The 24,204-nt window shown below is 47.7% G+C and overlaps 1 protein-coding gene across 13 annotated transcripts; it reads right to left on the bottom strand.

Annotated features, from left to right (window-relative positions):
• On the bottom strand, positions 1 to 24,204 carry IKZF4 (IKAROS family zinc finger 4). Of its 13 annotated transcripts, XM_049883528.1 has the most exons (10): positions 19,258 to 23,704; positions 15,334 to 17,029; positions 12,773 to 12,922; positions 10,914 to 11,007; positions 9,575 to 9,679; positions 8,317 to 8,577; positions 7,534 to 7,701; positions 4,687 to 4,836; positions 4,083 to 4,214; positions 1 to 3,467 (listed from the first exon to the last, which is right to left on the bottom strand). In XM_049883528.1, exons 3-10 carry the CDS (start codon positions 12,857 to 12,859, stop codon positions 2,707 to 2,709), a joined length of 1,758 nt encoding a protein of 585 aa, XP_049739485.1. In that variant the 5' UTR covers positions 12,860 to 12,922; positions 15,334 to 17,029; positions 19,258 to 23,704; the 3' UTR covers positions 1 to 2,706. The 13 variants fall into 13 exon arrangements, with proteins under 13 accessions (XP_049739485.1, XP_049739480.1, XP_049739476.1 ...); XM_049883523.1 differs by lacking the exons at positions 10,914 to 11,007; positions 12,773 to 12,922 and having other exon boundaries at positions 15,334 to 15,383; positions 16,940 to 17,029; XM_049883519.1 differs by lacking the exons at positions 10,914 to 11,007; positions 12,773 to 12,922 and having other exon boundaries at positions 19,258 to 19,506; positions 20,127 to 23,704.

Here is a 24,204-nt window from a genome sequence, read left to right as displayed (position 1 = left end):
TATATATATATATATAATGTACACAGGAAAGAAGCTGCCAGAAGTGCTACAAAATCCCTTCTGCAGCTTGGACACTGACACGAAAAAACAAAGGTCTGGAAAAGTGTCTATTTAGAAATTTTTTTTGTGGTGTTGATTTTGAATATCAATACAAAAGGAAAACACCTCTTTTCTCCTTGTGGGTTTCAATGTTTTTTTTTTTTGTTTGTTTTTTGTTTTTATGCAAAAGAGCTGGGAGAGAGCATGAGGATGTTTGAGGTTGCAGAGCTAGAAAGCTCTGGAAAGTAGGATTTTGTACCTAAGACCCTGGTTAAAGTGCAGTGATGGTCTGGAGAGAGACAGAGTGTCCCTTTCTCCCCTCCTTAGCACCTGGTCTTACCCTTCCAGTCTCCGCTCTCCTGGGCCCAAGTATAGCCTCAGGGCATAGTCCTTCATGTTCCAGACATTACAGGTGCCAAAGTTGACTGGGGGAGGGGATAGGAACACTCTAAGGCTCTGATACCCAAGAAGGGACTACTAGTCCTTATGAGGTGTCACCAAATACACAGCAGACATAGAAGAGGTGGTAGGGGGTAGGCCTAGCAGGAAGGGGCTCAGTAGCCAGAATAGTTGAGGAGAACCCCAGATATTAACCTCAGCTCTGCTGCCACTCCGAAACAAGGAGCCAGTACCCTGAGGGTGCTGTTAAGAAGATTCTTCCCTCCTCTAGAGACCACTCTCCTCTGAGCTAACTCCCCCATCCTCTTGCCCTTGGCAGCATCTGTTTATTGCTATGTTGTCAAGGGGGAACAATCACCCCACAATGCCTGTCCCAGCCAATCTGGTTTTTCCTGGGGAGACCACATAATGGGGAGAAAAAGGAAGAAGAGAAAAATTTTTAGGGTCTCCCTTCCCATAAAAGGGTAAGGCAGACTCTTTCCAGAGCCCTTAAGAGCCCCAATCCCAGGGTCTGTTTTTAGCCAACCCTTTACCATCCCCCCAAAATATCCCTGATAGGGAGTGAGAAAAGTAGGAGGCAAAAGCGCCAATAAGGAAAGGACATGTGGAAAGAAAGATGGAAGGGAAAAGAGGAGAAGAGAATAGGAGAGACAAAGAAGGACCAAGTGTTAAAACTTGTGAGGTGTTACGTTTGGTTTTTACTTTTTTTTTTTTCCTTTAAACATAGAAAAACAGCCTTTGGTTTGAATCTCAAGGAAGCAGAGAGTGGGATGGCTGTGGCCTTGGGCAGGGAACTCTTACAGAAAGAGACCTTCATTTCCAGTGGAGTTGTATCTCCTCCTGCCCCCTTCTCACTAATCCTGGGGTACCCAGGGGTCTCTGCAGTAGCCAGGAGTGTATCCCCTCTTTCCTTATGTCTGGGAGCTAACTGTAGAAGGAGGCAGTAAAGGATGACCCTGGTCCAGTTGTGCACATCCCATTCTTGCTGGGATGGGTGGGATGGGGTGAGGGGCATGTGCCCTTGCTCATCTGGGGATAATTTTTGGTTACACTGAAAATTAGAAGAGGGAAAAGATACACCCTTTTCTCCCTGTCACTGACCCTAAGAACAGGGCCCAGGAGCCCGGGAATGACAGGGTGAATCCTGTGGGGGGTGGGGAGGAGAAGGCAGCATGACTGAGGGATTGAGGTACCCCTTGTCATCAGGCAGCAACCTGCTAGTTCTATAGGATGGGCACTAAAGGAGCCCCTGAGAGACTAGGAAGGTCACTAGAGTGAAGAGGTTTGAGAGGTGGGGGAGAAAGAAAAATCTTGGCCCACCTTCTTCCCATGCCCTGGCTCCCAGTTAGGCACCTGTGGCTCCCAATGTGTCAGAGACAGAAGGCTGCAGACCTAGCCTTGGCCCCTGAGAAGATAAAATGGGGGCATTCCAACGAGAGAAAAACCACCACTGAGTAGACTGGCAGGTTGAGGAGACTAGAGCAGTACTGAGGGCTGTTCGAGGACACAAAAGAGATATATCACATCCTAGAGGGAGATCCTGAATGTGGGCTATGGGAATTCATATTATTAGGGGAATATTAGAGGACCCTCAGTCCCATGGTGCCTGGGGAGAATTTCTTCAGCCCCTCCTACTTCCAAATGAGGAAGTTCTTTATTCGTTTGAGAATAGTGCAAGCTGCCAAGGTGAGAGGGCACAAGAGGTATGGAGTACCAGGTTGAAGGGTCCCAGAGAGGAGATATAATGCCACAGAGCTAAGACAGGGCCAGAGGGAGGTATCAACATCAAAAATGATGAATCAGATAATGTAAAGGGTGAGGACTTAAAGCAAGAAGCCCAAGGTCTCTTAATACTAAGAGGAGCTTCCTACACTCGGGGCTGTTGCAGGAAGCTGGATCAAAGAGAAAATTTAGGCTTAAGTGGAAGGGACTGTGAGTGGGAGGGTGGGAGAGTGGCAAGTGACTGATACAAGTTGGAAAAAAAAAAGGCAAAAATAAAAATTATCTTAATAAATAACTCAGCAAGTATGCTAGGATGAGAAGAGAAGAGAAAAAGGGGAAACAAAAGGAAAGACGTGTTTCATCACGATGCTTAAATAAGTCAGGGTAGAGGAGAAGAAAGAAGTGAAGAGGAATCAGGGGCAGGTGTGAAGTCAGGTAGCCAGTGGTGGGGGCTAAAAGCAAAACTCCTTGGGTGTGGTGGGTACAGGGCTAGACACCTGTAGATAGGGCAATAGAGTGGTGGACTGAAGGGAGGGGTAGAGGTCACTAGCCCACCTTATGCTCCCCCCGTACAATATGGGAAGAGAACTCATACCGGTCCTGGCTGTGGTAACCACAGATGTTGCACTCGAAAGGGTCTCTGAAGCCATGGCAGCCCATGTGGATAGTGAACATGACGTGGTCCAGGAAGAGGATGCGGCAGTGCTCACACTTGAAGGCCTTCACGGGCTCACCGCTCTCGCCTACCACCCGAAGCACTTCCTTGGAGGGGCCTGGGGTGCTCCGTGGTAACCCCTCCTGTGGCTTGGGATCCTCTTTGGCGTAGGCAGGACTGGGCCGGCCCACCACAATGGTGGGAGGTGGTTGAGGTGGGGGACCCTGAGGGAGGGATACCACCCCCCCAACCCGATCTTCGTGGTTGCTCTCTGTATCTGTGGAGTCCTGGCAGCCATTGCTGGGGGATGCCCCAGGGTCATTCAGGGGACCTCGAGCATGGTAGAGGAGGGGGCCTCCATCGGCCAGGTCCTCAGGTCCCTCACCTGCTTCTCGGGACCCTGGGAGCTCCAGCCGACTGGGGAGGGGCTGCATCTGGGTGTAGACAGAGCTGATGACGGGCGTGAGTTCTGAGATGCAGCTGGTAGGTGGAAGGCGAAGGGGACGCAGATGCTCTGCCCCCACAAAGGCCAGAGAACCTCCAAAGCCAGGTTCCAGGCCATGGTGTGCCACCAACTCCACATCCTTCTCATAGCCACCCGAGTTCACATCATAGGGGAGGTCCGAGAGGCTGAAGCGCATCTGCTTTTCACCTGTGGAGAAGTGGGTCTCAGCAGGGCTGGATTTGGAGAATCCCTATGCTCCCCAGGATTACTTCTTTGTTTTCTTACCCATGGGGCAGGATGTAACAGTATTTACCATGCCTCATTTAATTCCCTCAGGGGTAAGGGCCTCTGTGGGTTGTTCCCTGACTCTAGGCTGCAGTCTTAGAGGAGGATTCAGTCCCAGCCCACTGATATTTAATACTTCCTTCATGACAACAAAAGCCTGAGAGTCCTTAGAAAGCTAATGAACGGGGCCAGGCGGGGGAACCACGTACTCACTTCCTTTCTCTGACTCTAGTGGCCCTTCTCACAGCCCACATAGATTGCTATTCTCAAAAATTAGGAGAGTCTGAGGCACCCTGCTCCCCTTCCCTTACAACCACCACAAGAGTCCTCAACACGAGCCCCTCTTCACCCTCTCGAAGTACATTCTCCCTCTGCACTCCCCTCCTGTTCTGGGGATAGACTCTGAGCACCAGAGACCACCAGACCTTTCTTTTCTTCAACAAATCTCCAGACCCAATTGGTCTAATGGCTACCAGAGCTCAGATTTAGATGAGCTGTGGCATAAAGCTGATGTATCCTCTCCAACTGGACTCTTACCTACAAACTTCTGAGGGGTAGAACGCTTGCGTTTGGTGAGGCTGTTGGCCAGACGATCAATGAAAGTTGGCCGCTCAGAGGATGAGTGCAGCATGGAGTCTGGCACCATCTCCAGGTCACGTATCTCATCACCTAGTGTGGAGGCAGTGGGGACAGAGTTGTAGCAACTGAGTTGGGGTGGCACTGGCCCAGCAGCCTTGCCCTGGAATGTTACAGCCAAGGATGGTCATACGCTATGCCTGGAAAACTGGGTTGTGCTTACTTTACCCTACCTAGCACTCATCCCAGTAACGTTTGAGATAATTTGGGGTCAGTTATATCCATTTGACCCTTTATTTTACACTTCCTTGTGTGTTCTCTCTCTTTCACTACACTGGGAACAAAGACCGTATCTTCCCCTACCTATGGAGCTCATTACAGCACCTACTAAAGGACCCTTCACCAACTGGGGTGCTTGCAGTAAGGTGCTCGGCGGATTTACTGGGTAACTGTCTCCTAGTCCACAGACTTCATCCCTTTGTTGGGGAGGTGCTGGAATCACCCTTGTCCTGCACTCCCTCTGGCCCTGCCCTCAACTCCCCCATAGTCCTGCCCACAGTCCCACCTGGTTGGCCAGCCAGAGCTTGGGCTTCAGTGCTGAGACTCTGCAGGTAGTTGTGGCATCGTTCCTTGTGCTCCTCCAGGGTACTCTGCTGTTTGTAGCTCCGGCCACAGTAGTTACACTTATAGGGCTTGCCCACTGTTGGGGAGGAGACTTGGGGGAGAGAGGAGAGAAATAGCATCAGAGTCATTTCTCCCAGTGCCCTCGGTCCCCAGAATCATCCAGAAGCAAATGTACACTGATCGGAGGAGGAAGGGATGTTGCTAAGTTGAATTCAGTTTGCTTTCCCTTCCCCAGCTTCAGGTGCAACCATGACACAAATAAGGCTAATATGCAGCTATGGGAGGAGAAGGGAATCCCAGGACATACAGCTTTGGATTGGTGGTGGGCCTCAAGATGGCCAAGTTGCTGCTCAAGGCAAGTGAGGACCCAGGGACTTTGCAGGAGATTGTCCCTGGCAGACAGGCTGGCCCCACCCCAGGATATCTGAGTCTGGGGCCCAGGCTGTGGTTTAACCTTTCCATGTGGCAGGTGGGTGTAACTGCTGTTTATCAGACAAGGGGATTTTTTGCTCACGAACTACCTTTTGGTTTGGGGGAAATTGATGGGCTGGGGTGACAGAAATGAGAACCCTTTAAATCTGCCAGTGTGGGGAGCCTGGTCTTACTGCTTATTTTCTCTTCCTTCCTGTTTCTCTACACTCCTCTCTACACTGAGATACCATGAGATCCCCTGAAAAACCATCACTGATAAGAGAAATTCTGAAAAGAGAAAAGAATAAATGAACAGAGAAGAAAATAAAGAAGAAAAAAGCTTTGGCATGTTTTTTTTTTTTTTCCTTTAATAAAGAACGGATATTAAAGATCTCGTTTCTACTGAAGAAAAAATAATTGGGAAAACTGAGATTGACTCTTCCTTTAAAGACAACTCTTAAGAGATATTTATGAGAGGAGAGAAAAGAGCTAAGAGAAACAAGGTATTGTACATTTTATGTATCTTGCTACTACTGAACAGGGAGACAGGAGAAGGCATCTCCAGGGGGCTGGTAATTACTATTCACCTGCCCCCTACACCCTAACTGGACCTTGCGAACTCAATCTACTGCCATTTTGCTCTTGTTCTGTAAACCCTAGTATTTTGGGGATGAGATGAATGCCATGGTTCCGTCTACCCGAGACTGTTGGGGAAATGGTTTCACATCTAGGACAGGAATGATTCCTCAGCCCCTTTTTTCTTATAGTGTAGGTTGTAATAGACAGAATCTCACAGAGATGGGACCCAGTAGTATATCTGTATTTGCTTCTGTCCCTAATAATCTCCCACAGAACAACATAAAAAATCCACCCAGCTCGTTTCACTTTTTTTTAAGAGTTTTAGGGGCCAAACAATCCTTGTTCCAAACCAACAGGGGGAGCTGCCCCTCTTCTGAGGAAAAAGAGCACCAACCTCTGGCACAGGACCTGGATGGGATTCCAGCTAGGCTAAGGAATAGTTAGGTGACTGGCAGATTTTTTGTTGTTGTTCAGTTTCCTTGTCAGCAAAATGGGGATAATAACATCCACCTTGGATTATTAGGAGCCCTGGTGGCACAGTGGTTAAAAGCTCAGCTGTTAACCAAAGGTCAGCAGTTTGAATCCACCAGCCACTCCTTGGAAACCCTACGGGGCAGTTCTACTCTGTCCTGTGGGATCGCTTTGAGTCAGAATCCACTGGACGACAACAGGTTTTTTTGTTTTTGGATTGTTACGAGGATCACATGAGGTGACACAAGTGAAATGCTTTGTATATTATAAATCATGAATTAATGATGGTCTCTCTCCCTGTTTCTCCATATACACATAGAGATAAAGAGATCCCAGCTCCAAGGTGAGGGAGTCTAGAACCAGGTAGATGGCTGGAGAAAGTAGACAATGGTGAGGTGACTGCACTGGCCCTTCAATCCTGGCCCAGGAAAGTTTAAGAAAAGAAAAAAATACTGAGGAAAGTTTCCAAGGACAGACCCTATGCTATTCTTTCCCCTTTTCCCTCCTTCCTGCCTTTTCCTAATCTAAGGCGCCCTCCTTCCTACCAGCTCAGCTCCTGGCCCCTTCCCAAGTCCAAGCCAAAAGCTTAAAACTCGGTAAACACCTGAAGAGCGGTATCTGTCCAGCGATTCGGACAGATACTGATCAACTGTCTTGGCTGGACTGGAAAACCTTGTTAATCCAGTTCCCTGGCGCTGGTCCAGACACAGACCTGCAGGCACCCTCTGGACTTGTTCTTGCTTTGGACTTGCCCATCCTTCTTGGGATGTGGAATAGAAGTGGATACTCTTTTTCTATTTGGAGGTCCTACGCTCCCTTTTATCCAGCTCAGGGTGGGGCATGGATATTTACAGGGAACCAGTAAGAAGTAATGAAGACAGACAGTCATTGCTCGAGACCTCTGGTGTCAGTGGGGTAGGGTGAAGATGATGGCAGGTGTGGGCCTGGAGCATGTGGGAGTGGGCAGAAGGGTTTCCCTGGGGCTCAGAAGTGGGGAGTGAAGGGGCACAGATGCTGTCAGCATGAACTTTAAAAAGCAAAAGTCAGGGAGGTTGACAGTTATAAGCCAAGACCGTTGCTTGTGTTGCCTTTGCTGTATGTCACAGAGTGTGGCAGACGTAAAATACCCCATCAAAGAGTCCCCCAAAATCCCCTGCTCCCAAGGGGAGCGGTTAGAGAGGCAGGACGACCCTATCTGCTCTCTAAGTGCTCTCCCCTTCTCAATGACAGATACTGCAACTCCCCAAATACTGAAGATGCTGAGCTCTATTTACTGGCTGTGCTGGAGCCTCCCTCCCTCTTCTCTCCCACTGGACTGGTTACTGACCTGAGTGGGTGCGGAGGTGGCCAGTGAGCGCATCGCGTCGGCGGCAGGCATAGTTGCAGAAGGGGCATTTGAAGGGCTTCTCCCCAGAGTGCAGCTTGATGTGGCGCAGCAGGTTGCCCTTCTGGGTGAAGGAGGCACCACACTGATTGCAGTGGAAGGGCCTCTCACCTGCAAGTAAAAGATCAGATCCCAGAAGACTGGGTGTGAGGAACTTTGAAGGTTGAACCTAGTCCCCCACCCTCTGCCCCCTCCCACCCAAGGGAAGGTCCTCAGAACACATTTCTGAGGGCAGTGCTGTGCCCACACCCACAAATCCTGATTTATAAAGATCCCTTGAAGACAAGGTTCCTTGGGAAGGTGTGGCAGGGAGAGGGGCAGCAGGCCTGGAACACTGGGCCAAAACTTATATGAAAAACTGAGCCCCACAGGACCTGCTCTGCTCTAGAAGTCCAAAGCCTGGGGAAGCTGGGAAGAGGAGGTATCTGTTTTCCTTTTTTTCTTCCCATGAGGTGGGAGGGCCCAAATAACCAGGATTGTTCTTGAGGCCACAACACCTCCCCCAACCCCATGTCCTGAAAAAAATTGTTCTTAGCTTTTTATTATAACAACAACTGAGGGAAGTGACCAGAAGTACAGGTGTTGAGGAGGGTCCGAGTTCTACCCCCCTTTTATTTTATTAGCCAGAAACAGTGCTGGAAGAGACCCTTCCCTTCCTGAGGCCACACCACTCTCAGCGTGGCCTCCTTCAACCCTCTCATTACTGAACCCCTCTGGCTTACTCACCAGTGTGGCTACGCTTGTGCACCATGAGCACATTGGGTCCAATGCAGACCATGCCACAGACATCACACTTGAGCTTGCCATTGGGCAGCCGGATACCACCAGGGGAATGAGGCTCTGGGCCACTCCCGTCACAGTAGCCCAGGGGCTCAGACAATGAGTCTTCCACAATCACACTGTCGTCCTTCTCCAGGAGCCGCTCATCTGGCCCCAGCAGTCTGCTTGACTCCTCATCGCTGTACATCTCCACCTTGATGGAGTTGGCTGGAGGGTGGATTGGTGTTTAGGACAGAGACAGACAGACAGGTGAACCTTTTCCCAGGCCAGAATGGCACTCCTGAAGTCCAGGAGGCTGTCTCCAGGCCCCGAAATATTTAGGCCTTAAAATGGGCCAACATCCTAGTATTCTAAGTAGGCATATCGGGGTCCTGCTGAGACCTGAAGCAACTGTTTCCTTCTCTCCCACACACTAGGCAAATAGGCTTCAAGAGAAAAAACTCAGGGTACATAAGATGTCTTCTGTCATTAGAGAAGGAAGCTAAGGGGAGTCTTTTCCTCCACTCTTTTGTCATTAAGAAAGATGTCTGGCTTGGCCCTGGGCAGGAAGCCAACAAGTAACAGTGGCGGGAAAATAATTCTAGGAAAACTGAAGGGACAGCAGGCTAAAGAGGCAGCAAAACTGAAAGACAGACATGCCTTATATTATTCTTCCACCCCAGAGGACTGAACCTCTCTATCTCCCCTCCATAAAATTCCAGGATGGGGGGAGTAAAGGAGGGAGGGGCCAACAAGGAGAAGGCTTTGACTCTAGCCCTGACCTACATTCCTGGCTGTTCCAACCATTTAGAGACTGTCACAGATCTAGGGCTAGCTGGGGAGGGGCAGTCTTAGGGACCCTGTCTGGGCAAGAGAATGGTGGGTGAGGAAGGGGATGGAAAGGTCCTTCTATTCTTTATTTCCTGTCTAGCTTCTGCTAGTGAGTATCTACCTGCTTCTCCAATTCTAGAATTTCTCTTTAGAGCCTTTACTTTAATCCCACCCATGTCTCTTTTAATTGCATTCTAATCTAGCAGTGACCATTCACCCTCGTTTCAGAAGCCAGGAAAACCCTGGACACTGAGCTCCTTAGTGCTTCTAAAGACTCTGAGCAGGAAGCCAGAGTGAGGCAATGATGGGGAAATGGTTGCCAATGGGCGGCGAATCAAGGGCCAAAAGCAAATGGAGTGCCTAGTGACAGGACGGGATAGGAAGGTGTACTTACCACTGAGTGAGCGACTGGGAGAAGAGTGTTGGCTGTTGGGGGTGCTCACTGAGGGCCCCACTGGGGCCCCGAGGAACTCCTTCTCCAGAGATGAGTCCCCGCTACCTTGGAGGAAAGAACGAGACAGCAGGTGAAGCTGGAGCTAGAGCCGTATACTGTCTTCTGCCTCATCTTTAAAAACTTCAGTTAAATTCTACAAACATTCATTTTATAGCCACGTACAAGGCAGTGCCATTGGCAACATCATACCTTGTGCCCCCACCGGCCTGGGTGCCCGGTGCTGACTTCCGCGAGCTCAATGGCTGGGCCTTGCCCACCCTACCTTTATCTAGGCCTGAGGGGAAGAGCATCACTGCCTGACGTCCACAGGAAGCAGGGCTGGGGCTGGGCGGGCCAGGGCGGAGAGGAAAATGGGGGCCTCAGGAGGGAGGCGGCTCAGGACAGACGTTCTTCCCTACTGTTCCTCTCCGGAGCCCCCAACACCAGGTTCGGGATCTGCAGGAAGGGCAGCTGGAATTGTCCCTGAATCTAATGATAATAATAGTAATAATAACGGTAGTAGCTAACATTGAGTACTTCATCTGTACCAGGTATTCTATGCATTTTAAATGAATTATCTCATTTAATCTTTAAAACAACCCAATGAAGTAGGTTAATTTTGCAGATGAGGAAACTAAGGCACAAAAGGGTTATGTTACTTGTGTAAGGTCACATTGCCAGTAGCGGTACAACTGGGATCTGACTGCAGATACTAAAGCCTGTGTTCTTAACTACCAATTACATAGCCAATTGGGAGTTGCTGCCTCGGTGGGGGAGAGTTGGGCCCATGAAGACTTTCTAAATGCAGCAAAAATTTGACTAGAAAGCCTCCTATCTGGTCTGATTCTGATCAAATATTTACTACTTGATGTTCCCTTGATAGTTATATAATCAGTTTACTCCAATATTTTCACTTTAATTTATTGACAGATAGCTTTGTAAAAGTGCATTTTGAGCGTTTCATGTATGCTTTTAAAAATCAGATGACATACTTGAAGATATGAATGTGTTTTTAAAAAATCCCTCCTCCCCACAATCTTCTGTACAAATAAACAGGTGAACAAAAACACATGTAGACAAACATATATACACAAACACATACCACATATGTAGACCAACTCAAAGAGAACACACCTACTGAGATACACATAGCCTCATACATTATCTCTAACATGAACATGCATGGATGTGTGCATACAGGCCTAATTATGGAATAGAGAAATAGACAAACCCTAAAATCCATTCCCTGAAGTCCACCTGTTAATACTTTACCCAATTGCCCAACTATGCACATACTTACTTTCACAAAATAAAGATTCCATTATAAAATGGTTGGAGTCTTGGGCCTGAGGCAAGAAATCCGGAACACACCCTCCTGAGGGATCCCTGTCCAGCTTTGGTCAGTGGGAAGAAAACAACCACTCAGGACTTTGGGACCATTTCTCATTCATATCCTTTCCTAAAAGTCCCAATTCCCCCATTCTATCCCTTCAAAGCCTGAGAAAATTTGCTCCCTATCTATCTGTAGAAAAAGCCATGGGGCTTAAAACTCAGTTTCCCCAACTGGGACTCTTTAGGTGAGCCATGGTTATTAAAAAAAAAAAAAAAAGGTTACCTGAAATCAGAACCACATACATCATGAAGTGAGCATCTCAGAGTTGTGGGTTTAGACTTGTAGACTCAAACTGAGTTTTAAAACATGTCCTTTGGCTAAATGTTGGGTTTACTAAGGTTGGAAGGGCTGAAAGGGTATCTTCTCATCCCTTTTCAAATGTTAGTGCTGATTTACCCTAAATCATTTGATGTTAGTCATGGGGGAAAAACAGGGCTCTGAGCCTTGGAACTGAGCCTTTGACTCTATCTAAAAGGAGGAGTGAGCTTCCTGGAAACAAGCCGGTCCTAGCCTCCTAATTGAGGTTGCCTCGCAGCACCAGAGGCTTATGATATGGGAAAATATCTTTAAAGGGATATTCAAGAATATTAAGTGGAAAACATTTTTGTGGTTCTCCCTATTAAGGAAGAGGAACAGCAGGCTCCTCCAGAATCTACCAGTAGTCCAAGTGGCTCTCTGATGCTCTTACCCTCTCTAGGATAAAGGTAAGAGAGAAAGCAGGCTCAAGTCTACTTTTATGGGGCTGATATATAAAAATGAATCAGTTCCAGGGGTCGGAAAGTCTTTCTGGGGCTCCAGGGATTTGCATTCTAGCCAGAGGGTGAAAGGGACTAGAGTCAGATTTAGGAAGTTCAGCAGTTACTTTCTCAGCCCCAGAAACCCCAGTGAGGGAATTTCAAATGCCTGGGACTCCCAAGAAATCCCAGACTGTCAAAGCCAAGAATTAAGGCTGCTGTCAGGTCTGAGAAATTTTCTTGGTCAAAGTCATCATAGATTGGCCAAACCCCCAGAGGGCAAGGCAAAATCATGAGGTTCATATCAGGGGAGGTAGGAGGTGGGTAAAGGGCAGAAAAGCAGGAGGGAAAGAAAGGTGCAGGGCAAACAGCCTACAAGCTAAATGTGTTTCACATGTTGAAGGAGAGGAGCCCTCCCTTCTTACAGCCTTTTCTCCATTCCTTCAAAGACTGGCTACCTCCAGGGAATAGCCAGGAGGTGGGAGAAAGCCCTGAACCTCCACACTTCTCTGCAAGGAACCTCACCATAACTGTTTTCTGTTTCTTGACCATGGGCTCCTGGGTAGCAGGATGCTATCCTGCTAGCTGGGAACAGTGGGCACAAGAGCAAAGAAAGCCGCCCATCCCCAGGTCTATTGTGGGGAGGAGGCTGAGACCCCTCAGATCTCTGTTCCAGGCTGAGGCGGCTGCTGCCAAAGCTCCTCTTTCCCACCTCGATTCTCTCCGCTCCCCATTCCCACCCAGGCCTGTCTCGGCATTTCACCCTGGGCAGCTCTTCATCTGTCCCTAAGGCCTAATCAAGATGTCACCACTAGCTTCTACTGTCCAAGTCACCGTCTTTGCTTAGCAACGCCAAACACCCTTTCTCATCCTCCGCAAGTGTAAGGAGGAACGCCCCCTCCCCCCCGCCACACACACACACAGCCCCCATCCTCTCCCTCTCCTCAGGCTTGGGAGTTGTTACAGAATTGGCTCCCTAGCCCCGGTACCCCCCGTCCCCCCCTCCACTAGCCGCCTTCTGCCTGAACTTACATTATCCTTCCCTTGCCGGTGAGACCCTGGGGTGCGAGCACGGCCGCCGCCTTGGAAACGGCGAGGGAGTGCGGGTGGTGTGTGCATGTCTGCGTCTCGGTGGCAGGCAGGGGTGAGCCCAGCCACTCACCTTCCAGGAAGCGTGGATTCCTGGAAGTGAGGGGAACCGCCGTCATTTCGCAGGCAGCGGCAGCGGCACGGTGAGCAGGGGCCCACGGCTGCAGCCAGCGAGAAGAGCTCAGCCCAGGGTGTATGTGTGTGAGTGAGTGTGTGAGTGTGAGTGTGTGTGTGTGTGTGAGAGAGAGAATGAGAATGTGAGTGAGTGAGCGCGGGAGCGTGAGTGAGCGCGCTTGGATGTGCTTGGGGAGGGGGCTGGAGAGAATGTATATGTGTGTAAGGGGGTGTGTGCTAGGCTAAAGCATCCCTCTCCCAAGCCAGTGAAGGGGTGGGAGTAGGGGTGTGCACAAGGAGGGGGAGGCAGATGCCGTTGCCCTCGTGCCCAGCAGACAAAGAGGAACTGCACAACAAATGCCTGAGCGAGGCAAGTGTGTGCAAGAGAGAGAGAGAGAGATGGATGGGCCTACACGGTGGGAGGGAAAAGGGTGGTGGCGGGGGGGGGGGGGGGGGGGGGGGGCAGCAGGGAAGGCCCAATCCTCTGCCAGCTGGGAAAGCCAAGGCCCCAGAGGTCATGGGGCCCAGGACATAGGGCAGCTTCAAGGCTCTCAGAGTAGCAGAAAGCCCCTCCCCCACCAAACTCAGACACTCCTTTCCCTCCTTTTCCAGGAGGTAGGTTACTCTCAGATGTGGGGACTGACAGCCTCTTCCTTCCCAGCTGTGAGGGCCCAGCACTGTCTGGTTCCAGGCTAGTACTGCTCTGTGGCCCTGAGCCCTTTCAGATTCTAGGCAAAAACACTGGTACAGTCTTCCCACCTTCCCTCCCCTCTTGTGCCCCTGGGGCCCCAGCAGCCGACAGCCCTGGATGAATCTGTCCTCTATCAGGACAAGGCCTCTGCTCCTTCCCTTCTAAAGGAGTTGCACACTGATGTGCTGACCTACTTCGGAAGACTAGATTTTTCTGATTCCAAGAATTTGGGAGTGGGAGGGGCCATGACACTTTGGGCTGCCTACCCCTGGATCCCTTCTACTAAGGTTCTCTTAAATATTTCACAGTCCCAGAAAACTTGGGGCAAGGGCTGCTTGGTCAATAATTGCATGAACTAGGTTTGAGCAACTCAGTTTCCACTGAAAGATAAAGATTGGGGTGGGGAGAAAATCTGTGTGGTAAGTTAATGGACCCCTTCTTCTCCTTCCTTTCTTAAATGAGAATGGGGTCAGATTCAGTATCTTCCCTTACATTACCCAGGTATTGCCATGTGTGTCTGACCCATCTTGCTGTTTCTCTTAGCTCAGGCTAATAATTCCTGCATTGGTCCCACTTTAGAGTTAAAAATAAAGCTACAGATAATTTCCACAGTGGTCCTTGGATTTCTGATGGGGATACTCTTCATGTCAAAAACCAATCCTGTCTTCCCTTGCCTCTTAATCATTTTCTGTCCTGGCATTCTAATGGTTAAAAAAAAAAAAAAATTTTTTTTTTTTTTCTGTCTTAGAGACAAACTCTACCTTCAGCCCTTTTCTATACTTTCAGAGATAGAGCCATATAAAGTTCCTAGTTTCTTTCTACCTTGTTAAACCTTGGGAGGAGCCTGATTACTTCCACATCTCTAAAAGCATTCCTACTATAAGCAAAGATCTCTTCTGTCTCAGGAAGGGTATCTGACAGGTGTGAAAAGCTAAACCACGTTAAGATTATGGAAAAAGACTGGGCGAAATGAGAATAGGGCTCAATAGGCCTACTTCCAAGGATGTAAACTGGTGGCCCACTGGCTGAATTCAGCCACTGATAAGTTTGGCTTACCCCATAGAGCATTTTTAAAAATATTCAGTATTTTAAAATGGTGACATTCCAGATAAAAATCTGGAAATTTATACACATCCATTTATTTTGAAAAATTGGAGGTTTTAGCCACACTGGATGCACATTCCTGCATGGCAGTGACTGGTGGCAGCTGAACAGATGCCATCCCCTTGAGGTGAGACATGTACTGTCCAGTTCATGCCAGACTCCACTAATCTTTTCTGCTTATTACTCTAACCCACTTCACTGACATACCCAGTGACCCTGGCAGGCCTCAGAGGCTTGACACCCTGCTTCACTCTCTACCTCGTAGGACAGAATTTCATGTTTGGCTGGTGACTTCAGAGCACAGGAGAAGGAAGCACTTCTTCCTTCCATCTTTTTCTATTACCCTTCTCTCTGACAGTCTCTACTCATATTCCCCTCCTAGTCCCTTCTCCCTACCCTGCCACCAAGAAGTCTGGGGAAGAAAATCACCTTTTAGGGAACATAAAATCGCAACAAGTGTGTATTATTATCAAATACTAGCAAGCATGAGTGTCAGCTTTGTGTTGAGGGCAGTTAGAGGTTCTGTGCCTAGGTTGAAGGCTCCCTGCCCTGCCCTGCCCAGGCCCTTACAAACAGAACCCATTAGACAGCATACCAGACATATAGGAGCGGCCATTGCAGTCTTCTATGTCCATCTTAGTGATTCTGCTGAAAGAAAAAATAGCTGCTATTAGAAACCAGATCTGGGAACATACTCTTAACATTCTTGAGTTAGCAAGAAACCCGAAGGATCATTTAAGCTTGATCTGACTCTATCCTAAAGAAGGAAAACCTCCTCGTACTCTGTCCTGATGATAAAGACAATGCAGGTTTCCTCCAATCCACAACTTCTGCTGGCTTCCCCAGCCTCTAGGGTGAAAACACTCTCATTCCAGAGTGGTTCTGATTGAATTGTGTTTTGAGAGTAGACTTTCTCCCTGTAGGTGGAGCTGATGCTATGTGAAAGGAAACAAGTTACACTTCAGCCCTAAGGTGGCAAAGAAACAGCCCCCATAGAGGCTCTATACCTTAGTTTAGGGTAAGGTAGTGATAAAAGGGGAGTCACTGGGTGGTACAAATGGTGAATTAACATGCTTCACTGCTAACCAAACGGTTGGAGGTACAAGTTCACCCAGAGGTACCTCAGAAGAAAGGCTTGGCAGTCTACTTCTGAAAAACCAGCCGCTGAAAACCATATGGAGCCTCAGGCTACTTATGTACAACCAAACACCTCATGAGATTTGGTTACTTGGTTTTTAGGTTTCGGGTCATGGTTTCACGGGACATCCCAGTTAATTGGCTTAATAACATGCTTAGTGCTTCTGTTCTGCCTCCTAGTTGGTTGAGTAGTGGCTGGGGTCTTAAAAGCTTGCAAGGGGCTATCCAAGGCACAACAATTGGTCTCTATTCACCTGGAGCAGTAGAGGAAGGAGTCAGGAATAGGAGGAGGAAATGGAATATGTGGTTAATTGCCTCCATGAACAAGTGCCTCCTTTGGCATGAGACCAGAAGAACCGCATGATGCCTGGGTACCATTACTGAACATTTTGATAAAAGATTCTACAGACAAATCCTGATCAGAAGGGGGAAAACACAGAACAGAATTTCACATTCTCATGGAATTCAGACTTTCTGGAGCCATGGAGGCTGGATGAATCCCTGAAACTGTTGCTCTGAGATAGTCTTTAAATCTTAAACCAAAATTATCCCCTGAAGTCTTAAAACAAAACAATAGCTTACCTTAACTAGTAAAAAATGTCTGCCTTGAGCATTATGCTCTTTTAAGATCCATCTGTATGAGATCCAATTAACAACAGCAACTCAAAAGATTAGATAGGAAATTTAGGGGACACTGAGTTAATTTTAATGGGAGAGGGCCAACTCAGGAAAGGAGGGTGAGAATGACTGTATATAACTCAAAGAATGTAATCAATGTCACTGAGTTGTACATGTAGAAACTGTTGAATTAGTGTATGTTTTGCTGTGTATATTCTCAACAACAACAAATAAAATAAGTTATAAAAAAAAGAAAACCCTATGGAGCACAGTTCTACTCTGACACACATGGGGTCGCCATGAGTTGGAATTGACTCAACAGCAATTATTATTATTATTGTGATAAGAGGAAGAAAGCTGGATTCAGTCGTTGAAGAGATTCTTTTTTGGGTCTGTAGTGGGAGAGAGGGTGGCAGGAAACTAGAAGAAGGAGGCAAGCAGCCCACCTCAGGTCTCAGTGCTGGGTCCTCTCCTGAAGGTGTAATAAACAAATTAAACCTTTAAGCGGCTGCACCACCCTCTTGTCAATTACTTTCCTGTTTTTATAGAGAAAAAGAGGGGAGAGTCAATTTAAAACACAGGTTAGTCTATTTGAGAGAAGGCAAGCAGTAATTGGCAGTAGAATATTAAACAATCAGGAACTGAGAACAATTAAAAGTGATAGTTTGTTGCAATGAATTATCTACTTAGGATCCTGTGGGAGAAGAAAAAAATCTATTTGCTGGAAATTTATATAGACCCAAAATTGCTTTCACCACTCATCTAATGAAAAATAAATACCTCAGAGGCAGATTTTGGGAAGCAAGAGTGGGGACAGGGGAATAGCGTGAGCTGCCACTGGAATTCTTGGTCTCTTCGAAGGATCTCACCAAAACAGATAGAGGAAAATTTGGTAGACTTGTAATACTATATTGAGAGAAATGGTGATGGGTAGGAGGGAGAGACAGCCAGGGGAAAAGAATCCGTTTCCTTACTTTTTCCCTGTCATTCTTGTTTGGTGCTGAGAGACCATACTCCTTTAAAAAAGCACATGAGAAAGAGAAACACGGGCTTGCCTTCACTTCACCAAGCAACTCTCCTTTACATTTCATCAAAGAGATTCCTATGTCTCTACAGAGGCCTGGGTGTGGAAAAAAATTCTCTAAGTTTATTTTCAGCTTCTCTTTTTTGACATCCTCCCTGAAGCAGACTGAGCTCTGGGACCAGACTGCTACACCAAGCCACAATAAGTGGTTCCCTGAAAGTTCCCTCAGGGGCAATGATTAGAAGAGCCCAACAGCCTTGGTTAGAGAACTCACACCCTTTGGAACTAGCCACAAAACTTGAGGTGGTCAGAAAGCCAAGAGATGAAGGAGGGCAATATGGTACTCAGGGGACAACTTTAATTTCTAAATCATTAGCCCTATAATGTGAGAATGCTGTGAAGCTCAAAGTGCCACCCACGTGACTTCCCTTACACACACACACACACACGCAGGAGAGGCAAAGGTGAGCAGGATTTTCCCCATTTTCTGTATGGAGAAACTGAGGCTCAGAGCAGTTAAATGACTTGTTCCAGGGCTCATGGTGAGGCTGGAACAAGAATAAGGACACAAGTCTCCTGCCTCTCTGAGGTGTACCCTTTCAGTTACACCATATTGCTTCTTTTCAAAAGCCAGGCTACAGCAAGGCCTTCACGGATATTCTTGCTTTTCCTTGGTTCTAACTGGTGGCATGGTGGTTAAAGAGCCTAGCTGCAAACCAAAAACTTTGCCAGTTCGAATCCACCAGTTGCTCCTTGGAAAACCCTATGGGGCAGTTCTACCCTGTCCTATAGGGTTGCTGTGAATCAACTTGTTGGCAATGGGTTTGGGTTTTGTGTGCGTGTGTGTGTGTGTGTGTGGTGTAACATCAGTTAAGGCATCTTTTCCTTTAGTATGATCCCCATGGGAGGGGGATCTGTTACTTAAAAAGGAAGAGCAAGTTAAGCTGGCTCTACAGGGAGAAATGTTAATGAAATTGTGTGTGTGTGTGTGTGTCTGAGAAAGACAATGAGTCAAGGACTAGTCAAGCACTAGGTGGTGAGCAGAGTAGCTGAACCGTAGCATTTGGCTAGTACTGGCTGAGGAAGTGTGTCTCATTCTTGGACTCCTGCCCAAATGGCCCTAAAAAGATTTCCAGAAGGGTCTGAAGGAGTTGTTTTCTGAGTTGGACTTTGTTCCTAGCAGTAAACTGAGCTCTCCTGCTTCTTAATTGCTCCTAACAGGTGCTCTGTGACATCCCTTGGGCAGTCTTTAGTGGCTTGACTCTCTGTCAAGTTGGTGACTGTGGAAGTAAGAGGGGATTGAGACTGTCGTTCCCAATCCTGGCATTCTGAGAGCCAGGAGCAAATCAGTAGATGTACTCCAGTCTTTGTTAAAGTCTCCAGGTGGTGCATCTCTCCCAACCTTCCTGTTCCCCACCCTGCAAAGTACCTCCTTCCATGATCAGGCAGTTAAACCTTAGTGTCTCCTTAGAGGAACTGGGTCAAATTATGCAGTGCCAGTTGGAGAGAAACACCACAGGGGGAGGGTGTACAAGGAGAGAGAAGTTAGTTATGCAAGACAGGTTTGGCTCAAAGATCTTGGAAGGAACGTAGACGGAAACAAAACAGTGATGGAGGTAAAGCACATATGCACTGTAAATTCAGCTCTGAGAGTGAATACAAAGCAACCAGAAACAGCCAGTCTCCCAATTCAAAAGGAAGTATCTCTGTGAGGAGGGAGGGAATATTGGCCGTAGTAACCTCTGGAGACAAAGATTTCCTTCTCGGCTCTTCTGAATCTACTTGGTCCCATAACAAGAGTCCTCCATGGTCCTGGCTTTTCCCCACCAATACAGTATCACAGATGAACAGGAACGGGCATCCCTTCCAGATTTCCCACCAAACTCTCTGACAGGCAATGGGTGAGGACCAATCCAGGGTCTGATTTCCAAGAGTAGGTCAGGCATCAGCTACCACCCTCTCCATCTGCACGAAAGCATTGCCACAGCACTGTTGGTGACAAAAATGACAGAAAGTCAAGTTTTCTCTATGTAATGGCTCCGAAGGCCTGAAATAAGATGGACATCGCAAGTAATTAAAGCTCTTCAAATCCTCCAAAGAATCCTGTTTGAGTCAGTGACACTTCAAAATTGCAATTTAAAACACACTCAATTTGGCTTAGTGGGTACAAGAGTAGTGAGGAGAATGTTGTCGGGGAGAAGGGGTGGAAGTGGAAAGAGTGGCAAGGATCCATGCCATCCTTTTGATTTTTATTCCCAAATTTCAACAGAGAGAAGTGGAAAATTTTCTTCTGGTCTCCTATAGGATCTGGGATCTGAGGTAGAACTCAGTGATCATTAACAAGACAGAACCTTCCCACTTGCTGTGGGTGTGAGCAGTTCAGGTACTACAAGTAGACAAAACCCACACAGCATTATACTCTCCTGTCTCTGCCTTCTTGAACTGAATGAGATCTGAGCAAAAACATGTGGAAATCACACAGATGGCTCTGCTCTCTATCAGAGCTTTGTATAATGAGGAGGGGCAAGGGATAAAGGGCTGGGGAGTGAGGTGGGGTTAGGCAGGCATTGTCTGCAACCTGACTGCATGCCCCTTTCTAGGAAACAGACCTAGACATCAATCGATTTGCAGCTCTGAAATGATCTTTAGGGTCAACCTCTGGAGGAAATCCATCAATCTTTTCTCAGCTCATGAGTTTGTCTTTACAGCTGAAAGGTCTGACTCATTTTTTCACCAGGCTGTAGATGGTGACCTTCTGCTAACATGCAACACAGATGAAGACAGCTTGAGCTTCATTATCCAAAGGCTTGAGCAATGCAGAGGGAAGGAATTCCCAGGTCATCCTAGGAATGGCCAGTATCTAAAATAAGCAGAAAGGACAAGAGAAAAGATACATCCATCTGAGATCTAAAAGGAGACACTCAGGTGATATTTTCCCACTGCCCAGGTGCGGTCATGTTTCCATATCACCTGAGTGTCTCCTTTTAGATCTCAGATGGATGTATCTTTTCTCTTGTCCTTTCTGCTTTCCTGTCCTCCCCAGGCAGACTGTGGAAGAGAAAGAAGACTAAGGCTTATGAGTAGAAGGAGAGACAATCCTTCTGCATCTATGTCTTATTTCAGGATTTATGGGACTAAGGAAAGGACCAAGTTAAATACTCTTTAAGTCACTATGATTGATGCACATGAGATAATACTTTCCGGGTTTCAGGGGTATACCCCTGAGTACACAAGCCCTGTATTTATAGAAAGGGCCCAGAAAGTTACTGCTGTTCAGTTGTATGTTTGGGCAGGGGTGAGGAAAGCAGAGCAGGGGAGTTCAGTTTGAGTTTTATAATAACCTCCGTCTTGAAGCCAAAGATGCCCAAAACAGGGTTAGCTCTCAAGTGAAGTCTGAGATTATTTGGAAATTCAGTGAACTATTCTGACCGACACAGAATGGCAAAAAGGTGAAAGAGACAGGAACAATTGCCTTTGGTGGTAGTCCCCACCAGAATTCCCTTATGCATGCTGATCAATAGAGCTCACATTTATTTGGTCCAGGAAGATGTTTCCAGGCTCCTCAGCTAACAGAGAATCTTGCTCTGACAATCAAATTTGATAAGCCTCTCTTTCTGATGTGGTCGGCCTGGGTGGGGCAGGGGTGCTCCAGGGTCTAGGGAATCTTGGAGCTGGAATGGAGTTGAGAGATGATCTTCAACCTCTTTTTTTTTTTTTAACAGAAGAAGAAACTAAGCTTAGAGTTACCTATCTGGTTAGGAACAGAAGTAGGACAAATAGAACCTGGGTTGCCAGTCCATGGTTCTTTCCATTGGAGCACAAAGTTAAATCTTGCCCCAGCTGGAATGTTTGGGGCCACCTTGGTTGCTTCCTTTCTTGGGTGTGAAATTAACAGTGTTGGGGTCTGCATCTTAATGACTTAAAACCTTGAGGTGGAAACATAAGATTTATGGATGGGAGAAGAAATAGTCCTCTCCTTTCCATTCTCTTTTCAGAGATTATGGGCCTGAAGAAAATGCCGAACTAGACACTCTTTCAATCTCTCGATGGTAGAAACAGGGCTCCTTGGCTCAAGAACTACCTCCAGTATATGTATTCCAGCAGAGCCTAGGTGGATGCTACCCCAGGGGACCAGGCCATTTGTATCAGCACTACCCTTTCTTAGATCTTTCCTCTGATAAACCTTGAAAGGCTGTTTCCAATATAGTCAGCTACTCTTCTGAAAAGAGGAGGCAAATCAAATTCAGTCTGGAATTCAAAGCCTTCTCTAGCAGGATTAAGAGACCAACAAAGAAAGTGAGTCCCTATGCCTCTGGCATTGTCCATGCCCACAGGGTTTGTTTCAACAGAGTAAAATGAGGCTAGAAATACCTACCCAACAATAATGTACTTTTATTTTGGGGGGGCTATTTTCTGTGTGTGTGTTGGGTGTAAGGGATGGGATTTTCTCCCAGTTTGAGAGAAAATAATTCCTTTGTGGCTACTGGGAGGGGTAGGGTAAAAAGTGGAGTAGTATTCTTCCCATGCTGGGCAGTACAAGCTGCAGATTTCAAACTAAGAGGAAATAGGGAGGAAACTTTCAGTTGTATTATCACTGGAAAAAATTTAGGAGTTGTATCTGAGCCAAGTCCTGAGAGAAACGAGATTGCCCAGAAGCTGCAATTGAACTGCACTCAATGGGCAAAAAATACTGTTTCGTGCTTGAGACATCAACATCTATTGACTAGGATAAACTATAATTCTGAAGCTGCCAAGTTAAGCACAGTTTCCACCACCCTAAGGCCCACTTCAGAAGCTCCAGTGAGACTTCTGCTTGCCCCTGGTAAGATTTTCTTTTCAGGGTTTGTTTTTATCTAAGGAGCCATTCTTCTGACTCTTCTCAGGACCCATGGGGTTGTCTGGTTTCTCTGGCTGTTAAGAGGGAAGGCTGAAGTCCCCACATACCACAAAGCAAGATTCACTGACCTATTCGCAGGCTCATAGGGATGCTAGGCATCTCACACACCCTACCAAACAAGAAGCTAGACTTTCAAGGATTGTCTGATTTGGGCTTTTATATGGCCTTATTCTTAGAATCTAATTATCTTAAGTGGAAATATTCTAGGTAGTAAGACATCTAATTTTAATGATTCCTAAGGATATGAATATTTACCTTTGCTTAGGGCACAGTGAGCAAGTATCATCAGTAAGGGGAGACAACCAGACCTCAGTGGTCATCTGCTTGGCCATGATGATGAAGGCCTAGAGCTGGGAGATCATGTTACTGAGTTAGGGACATAATAAGCCCACCACTGATGTTTTGAGAGTTCAGGCTGGGGAAACAGGGGCACAGAAGGAGCCACCACACATGTAGGTGGGGATCAGAGTCACAAAAGTAGATAGTTTTGCTTATAAGAGAAGGGATTGAGGCTAAAGAAGGTATGCACAGCTTGACACAAAGTGGTTAGTAATGCATCAAATCTTCCTGTAAGCAGTTAGTAAATTCTTGACCTTGGAAAAGGACATGGGGTACTTAGTTTCCTAAACATCTCATATCTAAAAGCCCATGTTCCAATAAACATTCCACTGTCCCCAGATAGGACCAGTCACAAAACACACACACACACACAACTAGCAGATAAAACCAAAACCAAACTCTTTGCCATAGTCATAGCGACCCTTAGGATAGAACAGAACTGCCCCACAGGGTTTCCAAGGAGCAGACAAGAGAGAAGAAAGTAACTGAGGATGAATGGGACTGTGTGAGGAAGTCTGAGGAGGGCTGTTTTAGTATTTTCAGGAAATAGGGAGCTGGCTTCCCGAGTCTGTCTCTACGCCGGATGTCTCGCCCCAGGGCTTCCCCTGTTACATTTCTTTCTTAGAGCTCATATTCAGTGAATGTCTTCCTTTCCAGCCTTGTTCTCCAGGTTCCCTAGACTTCTCACCATACACAGTACCCCCAGACCGCACCTTTCATTCCACCCTAAGTTTCTTCTCTACTACATGATTTTCTCACTCTGCTAATTCTCTCCCACACCTTCCTCCCTAGGCATATTATGCCTTTTTCTCCAACCTTCTCAGCCAAACCCCCAGTCCCTTGTTTTTGGCCCAGGGTCCCCTCTCTGCTTATTTCTTCCCTGTGCCACTCTGTTCTCCAGCTGTACCTTACGAAGGTGCTTTGCACACGCCAGCCCCCCGCTTGTACTCAGTCCTTTGCCCTAACCCATCCTCTGCCTTTTTAGGAGCCCCCCCCCCAAAAAAAACAGCTCCTTGCTACTTCCCCTCGGTCCTGGAGCCTCGCGCCAACCCCCGTTCCCCCTCCCGCCCTAGCCGGACTCCTTCTCTCCCGCCCCAGCCCCCGCCCCCCCCCCCGCCTATGTCTCCCATCGCTTCACGCCCTAGCCCCTCAGGCCCCGCCCCCACCGCCGATGCCCCACCCCCGGGCTTCACCCAAGCCCCGCCTCTTACTCACCTGAGGCTGCTCCGCGCGCGCGCAGGCGGGGGGGGGCGGGGGAAAGGGGATGGTGTTGGGGAAGAGGGGGGTAGGGCGGCGGAGGTCCCCCACTCTGGCCCGGACGGCCCAGTGCGGGGGGAGTGGGGTCACTGAGGCGGCGGTAGACTGGCCGGAGCCAGGGCCCGAGCGCTCAGCGGTGGCGGCGGCTCCATCACCATCAGCGACTTCACCTGAGGAGGGACCGGTCCCCCCCT

The sequence above is a fragment of the Elephas maximus genome, chromosome 4 (assembly GCF_024166365.1).
Source record: "Elephas maximus indicus isolate mEleMax1 chromosome 4, mEleMax1 primary haplotype, whole genome shotgun sequence".
NCBI classification, from domain to species: domain Eukaryota; kingdom Metazoa; phylum Chordata; class Mammalia; order Proboscidea; family Elephantidae; genus Elephas; species Elephas maximus.
Note: the sequence above shows the minus strand (reverse complement) of the source record. Positions and strands in the feature narration are given on the sequence as shown.